Consider the following 12,003-nt stretch of genomic DNA (forward strand, 5'->3'; position numbering starts at 1 on the left):
CAATACCCCACTAACATCACTAGATAGATCCTCAAGAAAGAAAATTAACAAAGAAACAGCAGACTTATTGGACACACTAGATCAACTCGATTTAATAGATATCTTCAGAACATTTCACCCTAAAGCAGCAGAATATACATTCTTTTCAAGTGCTCATGGTACATTCTCTAGGATAGACCACATATTAGGGCACAAAAGCGGTCTCAACAAATTTAAGAAGATTGAAATCATATCAAGCACTTTCTCCGATCACAACGGCATGAAACTAAAAATGAACCACAACAGAAAAGCTCAAAAGTCTCAAACACATGGGAACTAAAGAGCAGGTTGTTAAATAACAAATGGATTAAGAATGAGATCAAAGAGGAAAAAAAATTCATAGAAATGAATGACAATGAGCATACAAGAACTCAAAATTTATGGGACACAGCAAAAGCAGTACTGAGAGGGAAGTTCATAGCACTACAGGCACACTTTAAGAAGCTACAAATACCTCAAATAAACAACTTAACCCTGCATCTAAAAGAACTAGAAAAAGAACAGCGAGTAAAGCCCAAATGTAGTAGAAGGAAGGAAATAATAAAGATCAGAGCAGAAATAAATGACATAGAGGCTAAAGAAACAATACAGAGGATCAACGAAACCAGGAGCTGGTTCTTTGAAAAGGTAAACAAGATTGATGAACCTTTAACTAGAATCACCAAGAAAAAGAGAGAGAGGACTCAAATAAATAAAATTAGAAATGAGAGTGGAGAAATAACAACTGACACAACAGAAATACAAAATATTGTAAGAAAATACTATGAAGAACTGTATGCCAAAAAACTAGACAACCTAGATGAAGTGGACAAATTCCTTGAAACATACAACCTTCCAAAAATCAATCTGGAAGAATAAGAAAACCTAAATAGACCAATTACAACAAATGAGATCGAAACAGTTATCAAAAAAACTCCCAACAAAGAAAAGTCCGGGGCCTGATGGCTTCACAAGTGAATTCTACCAAATATTCAAAGAAGAACTAACTCCTATCCTTCTCAAACTATTTCAAAAAATTCAAGAGGAAGGAAGACTTCCAAGCTACTTTTATGAGGAGAGCATAATTCTGATTCCAAAACCAGGCAAAGACAACACAAAGAAAGAAAATTATAGGCCAATATCTCTGATGAATATAGATGCTAAAATCCTCAACAAAATATTAGCAAACCGGATCCAACAATATATGGAAAAAATCATACACCATGATCAAGTGGGATTTATTCTGGGGAGGCAAGGCTGGTACAATATTCGTAAATCAATCAATGTGATTCATCACATAAACAAAAAGAAGGAGAAAAACCATATGATAATTTCAATAGACGCAGAAAAAACATTTGATAAAATCCAGCACCCATTCATGATCAAAACTCTCAGCAAAGTGGGAATACAGGGAACATACCTCAACATAATAAAAACCATCTATGAGAAACCCACAGCCAACATCATACTCAATGGGCAAAAATTAAAAGCAATCCCCTTAAGATTAGGAACAAGGCAGGGGTGCCCCCTTTCACCACTCTTATCTTTATTATATGCGGCTTAAGTGTCTGTCGCTGATAGCTTATTGGTTGCTTGTGTAACTGTACTAGCCAATGGGGTGAAGTTGCCATGGCATTCAAATAGTCCCGCCTTCTGGCATGCCACCTCACAAACTGAGGTTAAAGATTGGAGCAATTATTATGCTGTTAAAAAATCTTAACACCAGAAGGGGTCTTTCCAATGGTACAAGACTAGAGGTTCTCCAATTGAAAATTAATGTCATAATAGCTAAGTCTTTGACTGGCTCCTCTAAAGGTGAAATACATGTCATTCCAAGAATTGATTTGGCTCCATCTCAAACAGGGTTGCCGTTTCAATTGAGACGTAGACAATTTCCTGTAAAACTTGCCTTTGCTATGACCATCAATAAGTCTCAGGGCCAAACGCTTAAGCATGTTGGCATTTTTTTACCTGAGCCTGCATTTGGACACGGTCAACTTTATCTTGCCTCTTCAAGAGTTCATGAAAGAACGGACGTAAAATTAAAAATAATTGATGGTCCTCTGCAAGGCGAGCTTAAAAATGATGGAAAGATGTACACAAGAAATGTTGTGTACAAAGAGATCTTTGACATGTGAATTAACATTTAATTATTTAAATCACCTTTATTTATTGAGGTAGCGGTGGCTCTTAAGAAATGTACCACCAGTGGTTTCCTTCATTGCACTCTACTTTAAGCAATTAAGCAAGTAGAAGGGGGAAACCCTGTGGGGCAGTAAGCAAAGGGGCGTCCTCGTCACCTGCCCTGGGTAATTCAGTTTGAATTAGCAGACACCTTTGCACAAATCATTTTAATTACAATTTATAATATCCAGAACAGCGGTCATTTCGTATGACCGCCGGGCTTTCTAGTTTAACATACTCCTGGAAGTCCTAGCCACAGCAATCAAACAAGAAGAAGAAATAAAAGGCATTCAAGTTGAAAAAGAAGAAGTAAAACTATCATTATTTGCAGATGATATGATATTGTATATAGAAAACCCTAAAGTCTCAGTCAAAAAACTACTGGACCTGACAAATGAATTCAGCAAAGTGGCAGGATATAAAATCAATACTCAGAAATCAGAGGCATTTTTATACGCCAACAATGAACAGTCAGGAAGAGAAATTAAGGAAACAATCCCCTTCACTATTACAACCAAAAAAATAAAGTACTTAGGAGTAAACTTAACCAAGAAGACCAAAGACTTGTACTTGGAAAATTACAAAGCATTGATAAAAGAAATCAAGGAAGATACAAACAAGTGGATGCATATACCGTGCTCATGGTTAGGAAGAATAAACATCATTAAAATGTCTATATTACCCAAAGCAATTTATAAATTCAATGCAATACCAATTAAAATACCAATGACATACTTCAAAAATATAAGTCACATATTACAAAAATTTATATGGAACCAAAAAAGAACACGAATAGCCTCAGCAATCTTAAAAAAGAAGACTAAAGTGGGAGGTATCACACTTCCTGATATCAAGTTATATTACAAGGCCTTTGTACTCAAAACAGCCTGGTACTGGCATAAGAACAGGCATATAGATCAATGGAACAGAACAGAGAACCCAGAAATAAACCCACAGCTCTATGGACAACTGATATTTGACAAAGGAGGTAAGGAAATACAATGGAGTAAAGACAGCCTCTTTAACAAATGGTGCTGGGAAAATTGGACAGCTACCTGCAAAAAAATGAAACTAGATCACCAGCTTACACCACTCACAAAAATAAACTCAAAATGGATAAAAGACTTAAATCTAGGCCGTGAAACCATAAGCATCTTAGAAGAAAATATAGGCAGTAAGCTCTCTGACATCTCTCACAGCAAGATATTTGCTGATTTATCTCCATGGGGAAGTGAAATAAAAGACAGGATAAACAAATGGGACTATATCAAACTAAAAAGCTTTTGCACAGCTAAAGACAATAAGAACAGAATAAAAAGACAAACTACACAATGGGAGAACATATTTGACAGTATGTCTGATAAGGGGTTAATAACCAAAATTTATAAAGAACTTGTAAATCTCAACACCAGGAAGACAAACAATCCAATCAAAAAATGGGAAGAAGAAATGAATAGACACTTTTCCAAAGAGAACATACAGATGGCCAATAGGCATATGAAAAAATGCTGAACATCACTAATCATTAGAGAAATGCAAATTAAAACCACAATGAGATATCACCTCACACCAGCCAGAATGACACTCATGAACAAACAACACAGAATAAGTGCTGGAGAGGATGTGGAGAAAAGGGAACCCTCCTGCACTGCTGGTGGGAATGCAGACTGGTGCAGCCTCTGTGGAAAACAGTATGGAGATTCCTCAAAAAACTGAAAATCGAACTGCCTTTTGACCCAGCTATCCCACTTTTAGGAATATACCCCAAGAACACCATAGAACGGCTCCAAAAGGAGAAATGCACCCCCATGTTTGTGGCAGCATTGTTCACAATAGCAAAGATCTGGAAACATCCCAAGTGTCCGTCAGAGGACGAGTGGATTAAAAAGCTTTGGTACATATATACTATGGAATACTACTCAGCCATATGAAATGATGACATTGGATCATTTACAATAACATTGAGGGACCTTGATAACATGATATGGAGTGAAATAAGTAAATCAGAAAAAACTAAGAAGTATATGAATCCATATATAGATGGGACATAAAACTGAGACTCAGAGACATGAACAAGAATGTGATGGCAATGGGGGTGGGGGGAGGGGGGATGGGGCGAGGAAGGAGAGGGGGGTGGCGGAGGGGAGGGGCACAAAGAAAACCAGATAGAAGGTGACAGAAGACAATTTGACTTTGGAAGAGGGGTATACAGAACAATCAAATGTCAAAATAATCTGGAGATCTTTACTCTCAACATATGTACCCTGATTTATCAATGTCACTGCATTAAATTTAAAAAGAAAAGAAAAAAAAATTGCTGGCAGATGAAAAGAGGTGGATGCCTCCTGTTGTGTGAGCACCTAGATCCGGCCATGCTTGAAACAGGTAGAACTCTAGACTTCTCCATAGTACAAGCCAATAAAGTCCTTTCTGTGTTAGTCAATGCTCATTCCCTTCAGTCTCTTCCCTGCTTACCCTGCTGCGAATCCTGTCCTCCTTGAAACCTTGTGCTTCTGCCATATGATGCCATCCTAGCCTAGACCCCCAATTCTATTCTCTTCCCTTTTCTATTGCTTCTCCAGCTAATACTGCAGGCAGATGCACCCTAAATCTCTCTCTACCCAGGTGGCTTTCTTTCATAGGCGTACCTTTTCCCTGATACCCTACTATAACCTTCACTCAAATGCTTAAAACAGAACCTGTCATCTTCCTCAAACATTCCCTTTTTCCCGTTGGTTAACCTATTACAATTACTCTACTATTTTACTCTCTCAGATTCAAACCTTAACCATCATTAAATCTTTACTCTCTCCCTTCTCTTTAATGTCCAACCAGTCATCATGAGCTGTGGCTTCCACTGCTCCAGCCCTGTCCCTTCTGTCTGTTCCAGCTGCCATTTCCTTTATCCTGGCTCCATTTGTGCCAGGACTACATCACAGACTCCTTTGAGTCTTCTCTCACACTCTAACTCACCCTCAAGTCAGCTGGTAGATGAAGTGCTAAACACCCCCCAGCTGTGACTGAGTCTCTCGGTTGTTCCAAGGCTCCTTGTATCAAGAGAACAAAGTCCCAACTCCCAAGAGGGTCATCATGTCAAGTGCCATAGCTTCCCTGAAGCCTTACCTGATTTTTCCATTGAATGCATTCTGTTTGTATCTTTTTTTTTTATAAATTTATTTATTTTTATTTTTATTTTTCTGAAGTTGGAAATGGGGAGGCAGTCAGACAGACTCCCGCATGCGCCCGACCGGGATCCACCCGGCATGCTCACCAGGGGGCGATGCTCTGCCCATCTGGGGCATTGCTCTGTTGCAACCAGAGCCATTCTAGTGCCTGAGGCACAGGCCATAGAGCCATCCTCAGCGCCCGGGCCAACTTTGCTCCAATGGAGTCTTGGCTGCGGGACGGGAAGAGAGAGACAGAGAGGAAGGAGAGGGGGAAGGGTAGAGAAGCAGATGGGCACTTCTCCTGTGTGCCCTGGCTGGGAATCGAACCCAGGACTCCTGCACACCAGGCCGATGCTCTACCACTGAGCCAACCGGCCAGGGCGAATGTTTCTATCTTTTTTATAGCACGTATAAAATTCTACTCTAGCCTGACCAGGTGGTGGCGCAGTGGATAGAGCATTGGACTGGGATGCCAAGGAACCAGGTTTGAGACCCCGAGGTTGTCAGCTTGAGTGCAGGCTCATCTGGTTTGAGCAAAAGCTCACCAGCTTGGACCCAAGGTCACTGGCTCGAGCAAGGGGTTACTCTGTCTATTGAAGGCCCGTGGTCAAGGCACGTATGAGAAAGCAATCAATTAACAACTAAGGTGTCGCAATGCGCAACGAAAAACTGATTGATGCTTCTCATCTCTCCGTTCCTATCTGTCTGTCCTTGTCTATTCCTTTCTCTCTGTCTCTGAAAAAATAAAATAAAAAATAAAAAAATAAAATTCTACTCTATATTTTTTTGTATGCAAATATCTTTAGCTTCATAGATTACAAGCTGCTTGAAGGAAGTCTAGTTTAGTAGACAAAGGTTGGGCTTCAGATTCAGACAAACTGGATTAAAATCCCATTGCTACTTACTAGGTATGACCTTTGAGCAAGTTACTAAACTTCTCTAGATCTCAGTTTCCTCATCTGTAAATGAGAATAGCATTTATACATACATTGATATTATGATTAAATAAGGCAGATAATGTCTGTAAAGTGATAAACAGTGTCTAGAATATCAAAAGCATGTAATAAATATTAGCTATTATTTTTATTATCATCTTAATTGCTAAGGGGAAAGTATCTTTATTTATTTCCTTATAGGTCTCAAACAGAGAGAGCTCCATAACAGTCTACTGAATGACAGACTTTTGACTACAAAATTCCATCCTTTAACTGTCCCCAAGTTTTAAGCTTCTCTGCCCCCAATTTACCTGGTGCAAAATAGTGTATCGTTCACGAAACAGCTCTGCTTTGTCTCTTGCTGTCCCAAATAAATTTGGTGCAGGGTAGTTGGTCATTAAGATACTAGGAAAAAAAAGGAATGCCTGTTTATGACGATCATAATACACAAAGGTAGGGTAAAAATGAAACAAGACTATACTACCTTCTGAATAAAAATGTACATTTGGAAATCAGCTTAAACTCAATAGATGAAATACTTACGGAAGAAATTTTTTTCTTTCCGAACTGTACACAAAGCGTGGAATATCAAATGCTCCTATGATATTGAAAATATGTTCTCTGAAAAACATCACAAAAGCATAGACCTGATTTACTAAAACATAAGTATTCTAGATGAACATGAAAACTTACATTACAATTTTACGTCACACATATACACTTTTTACAGGTCACATACACAATTTCTTCTAGTGACAAAAATAACACGAGAGTCAAAGGTTTAGCTTGTGTGTTTTCCTTTCTAAATACAAGAAAGTACTGCCAATATTCTCAAGCAAAGAAGAAAAGTTAGTCAAGTTAACTTCTAATTAAGAATGTTATGGGAGTGGCGTCATGGAAATGGCGCCGTGAGCAGCACGTCCGACAGATCTCCCCAAAATCACAACAAATTTATCAACTAGAAACAGAAAAATTTATCCTCGGAGCATTCCGGAGTTCCACACAAACTGAAAGCGAAAGGACTGTTATCACTTGAATCTGAGAGACGAGGGTGTGGAGAAAGCTAACTACCGCAGGGACGTTCATTCAAGCCGCGGAGGGAGTTCGCCTGTGTGCTATCAACAAGACCACCCTCAGATGCCAATAAGAAAGAGGAAATCGAATATTATGGATACAAAAGAAAGAGAGGTAACACAAATAGATGTGGAAAAATCTATGGAGAAAAGACTTAACATATTGGAAGCCTTGGAGCTAAATGACAGAGAATTTAAAATAGAAATCTTAAAAATACTCAGAGATATACAAGAAAACACAGAAAGGCAATTTAGGGAGATCAGAAAACAACTCAATGAACACAAAGAATATATTATCAAGGAAATGGAAACTATAAAAACAAATCAAACAGAAATGAAAAACTCAATTCACGAGCTGAAAAACGAGGTAACAAGCTTAGCTAACAGAACAGCCCAGATAGAAGATAGGATTTGTGAAATAGAAGACAAACAACTTGAGGCACAACAGAGAGAAGAAGAAAGAGACTCAAAAATAATAAAAAACAAGAAAGCCCTACAGGAATTGTCTGACTCCATCAGAAAGAATAACATAAGAATAATAGGTATATCAGAGGGAGAAGAGAAAGAAAATGGAATGGAGAATATACTCAAACAAATAATAGACGAGAACTTCCCAAGCCTGTGGAAACAACTAAAGCCTCAAATTCAAGAAGCAAACAGAACACCAAGTTTTCTTAACCCCAACAAACTCACTCCAAGGCACATCATAATAAAGATGACACAAACCAATGACAAAGAAAAAATTCTCAAGGCAGCCAGAGAAAAGAAGAGTACAACATATAAAGGAAGGCCTATTAGATTATCATCAGATTTCTCAGCAGAAACTCTACAAGCTAGAAGAGAGTGGACCCCAATATTTAAAGCCCTGAAAGAGAGGAACTTTCAGCCAAGAATATTATACCCATCAAAGCTATCCTTCAAGTATGAAGGAGATATAAAAACATTCAGAAATACAGAAAAGATGAGAGAATTTATCAGCAGAAAGCCCCCACTCCAGGAAATACTAAAGGGGGTTTTCCAACCAGATTCAAAGAACAAAAGAAAACACCACCACAAGTAACAGCTCCACTAAGAACAGAATAAAACCAAACTTAAACTGTGACAACAAAGGAAAAAAAGGGGGGAGAGGATGGAGATTAACAGTAGCAAAGGACGATGAAGTGCAGAAATACTCATAAGATAGGGTACTACAATGAATATGGTAGGTACCCTTTTCATTACTTAATGGTAACCACCCTTGAAAAAACCACCACAAAAACACTTGACTTAAAAAAGGTAGCAACAGAGGAAAGAAGTATGGAACACAAACAAAAACAAATGATAGAAAAACAAAAAAGAAGAATCAAACAAGATACAAAACTAACAGAAAGCAATTTATAAAATGGCAGTAGGGAACACACAAGTGTCAATAATTACACTAAATGTAAATGGATTAAACTTACCAATAAAAAGACACAGAGTAGCAGAATGGATTAAAAAAGAAAATCCAACTATATGCTGCCTACAAGAAACACATCTAAGCAACAAGGATAAAAACAAATTCAAAGTGAAAGGCTGGAAAACAATACTCCAAGCAAACAACACCCAAAAAAAAGCAGGTGTAGCAATACTCATATCTAATAATGCTGACTACAAGACAGAAAAAGTACTCAGAGACAAAAATGGTCATTTCATAATGATTAAGGGGAAGTTGAATCAAGAAGACATAACAATTCTTAATATATATGCACCAAACCAAGGAGCACCAAAATATATAAGACAGCTACTTATTGACCTTAAAACAAAAACTAACAAAAATACAATCATACTTGGAGACCTCAATACACCGCTGACGGCTCTAGATTGGTCATCCAAACAGAGAATCAATAAAGATATAGTGGCCTTAAACGAAATACTAGAATACCTGGATATGATAGACATCTACAGGACACTTCATCCCAAAGCGACAGAGTATACATTTTTCTCTAGTGTACATGGAACATTCTCAAGAACTGACCATATGTTGGGCCACAAAGACAATATCAGCAAATTTAGAAAAACTGAAATTGTACCAAGCATATTTTCTGATCATAAAGCCTTGAAACTAGAATTCAACTGCAAAAAAGAGGGGGAAAAACCCACAAAAATGTGGAAACTAAACAACATACTTCTAAAAAATGAATGGGTCAAAGAAGAAATAAGCGCAGAGATCAAAAGATATATACAGACAAATGAAAATGAAAATACGACATATCAGAATCTCTGGGATGCAGCAAAAGCAGTAATAAGAGGAAAGTTCATATCACTTCAGGCCTATATGAACAAACAAGAGAGAGCCGAAGTAAACCACTTAACTTCACACCTTAAGAACTAGAAAAAGAAGAACAAAGACAACACAAAACCAGCCGAAGAAAGGAGATAATAAAAATCAGAGCAGAAATAAATGAAATAGAGAACAGAAAAACTATAGAAAAAATCAATAAAACAAGGAGCTGGTTCTTTGAAAAGATCAACAAAATTGACAAACCCTTGGCAAGACTCACCAAGGAAAAAAGGCACAGGACTCAAATAAATAAAATCCAAAATGAAAGAGGAGAGATCACCACAGACATCATAGATATAGAAAGAATTATTGTAGAATACTATGAAAAATTATATGCCACCAAATACAACAATCTAGAAGAAATGGATAAATTCCTAGAACAATACAACCTTCCTAGACTGAGTCATGAAGAAGCGGAAAGCCTAAACAGACCAATCAGCAGGGAGGAAATAGAAAAAACTATTAAAAACCTCCCCAAAAATATAAGTCCAGGCCCAGACGGTTATACTAGTGAATTCTATCAAACATTCAAAGAAGACTTGGTTCCTATTCTACTCAAAGTCTTCCAAAAAATTGAAGAAGAAGCAATACTTCCAAACACATTTTATGAGGCCAACATAACCCTCAGACCAAAACCTGGCAAGGATGGCACAAAGAAAGAAAACTACAGACCAATATCTCTAATGAATACAGATGCTAAAATACTAAACAAAATACTGGCAAACCGAATGCAACAACATATTAAAAAAATAATACATCATGATCAAGTGGGATTCATCCCAGAATCTCAAGGATTGTTCAACATACGCAAAACGGTTAACGTAATACACCATATCAACAAAACAAAGAACAAAAACCACATGATCTTATCAATAGATGCAGAAAAGGCTTTTGATAAAATACAACACAATTTTATGTTTAAGACTCTCAACAAAATGGCTATAGAAGGAAAATATCTCAACATGATAAAGGCCATATATGATAAACCATCAGCCAACATCATATTAAACGGCATAAAACTGAGGACTTTCTACCTTAAATCAGGAACAAGACAGGGTTGTCCACTCTCTCCACTCTTATTTAACGTGGTGCTAGAAGTTCTGGCCAGAGCAATCAGACAAGACAAAGAAATAAAAGGCATCCATATCGGAAAAGAAGAAGTAAAGGTATCACTTTTTGCTGATGATATGATCCTATACATCGAAAACCCGAAGGACTCCACAAAAAGATTATTAGAAACAATAAACCAATACAGTAAGGTCGCAGGATACAAAATTAACATACAAAAGTCCATAGCCTTTCTATATGCCAACAATGAAATATTAGAAAACAAACTCAAAAAAATAATCCCCTTCACGATTGCAACAAAAAAAAATAAAATACTTAGGAATAAACATAACAAAGAATGTAAAGGACCTATATAACGAAAACTACAAGGCATTATTAAGAGAAATAGAAAAAGACACAATGAGATGGAAAAATATTCCTTGTTCTTGGATAGGAAGAATAAATATAATTAAAATGGCCATATTACCCAAAGCAATATACAAATTTAATGCAATTCCCATCAAAATTCCTATGAGATGTTTTAAAGAAATGGAACAAAAAATCATCAGATTTATATGGAACTATAAAAAACCCCGAATAGCCAAAACAATCCTAAGGAAAAAGAATGAAGCTGGGGGCATTACAATACCTGACTTTAAACTATATTATAGGGCCACGATAATCAAAACAGCATGGTATTGGCAGAAAAATAGACACTCAGACCAATGGAACAGAATAGAAAGCCCAGAAATAAAACCACATATATATGGTCAAATAATCTTTGATAAAGGGGCCAACAACACACAATGGAGAAAAGAAAGCCTCTTCAACAAATGGTGTTGGGAAAACTGGAAAGCCACATGCAAAAGAATGAAACTCGACTACAGCCTGTCCCCGTGTACTAAAATTAATTCAAAATGGATCAAAGACCTAAATATAAGACCTGAAACAATAAAGTACATAGAAGAAGACATAGGTACTAAAATCATGGACCTGGGTTTTAAAGAACATTTTATGAACTTGACTCCAATGGCAAGAGAAGTGAAGGCAAAGATAAATGAATGGGACTACATCAGAATAAAAAGTTTTTGCTCAGCAAGAGAAACTGATATCAAAATAAACAGACAGCCAACTAAATGGGAAATGATATTTTCAAACAACAGCTCAGATAAGGGCCTAATATCCAAAATTTACAAAGAACTCATAAAACTCAATAACAAACAAACAAACAATCCAATAAAAAAATGGGAAGAGGACATGAACAGACACTTCTCCCA

General features: G+C 37.0%; 1 protein-coding gene across 3 annotated transcripts in view; it reads right to left on the bottom strand.

The window, feature by feature from the left end:
- POLE2 (DNA polymerase epsilon 2, accessory subunit) overlaps positions 1-12,003 on the bottom strand; it is a 43,460-nt gene that overhangs the window by 21,880 nt on the left and 9,577 nt on the right. For all 3 annotated transcript variants that reach the window (XM_066388470.1, XM_066388469.1, XM_066388471.1), the window contains 2 exons: positions 6,848-6,925; positions 6,616-6,709 (listed from right to left, as the gene is read on the bottom strand). In XM_066388470.1, coding sequence (XP_066244567.1) covers positions 6,616-6,709; positions 6,848-6,925 — 172 coding nt within the window. The remainder of the gene's footprint in view (positions 1-6,615; positions 6,710-6,847; positions 6,926-12,003) is intronic.

Source organism: Saccopteryx leptura, chromosome 6, assembly GCF_036850995.1.
Source record: "Saccopteryx leptura isolate mSacLep1 chromosome 6, mSacLep1_pri_phased_curated, whole genome shotgun sequence".
Lineage (NCBI taxonomy): Eukaryota > Metazoa > Chordata > Mammalia > Chiroptera > Emballonuridae > Saccopteryx > Saccopteryx leptura.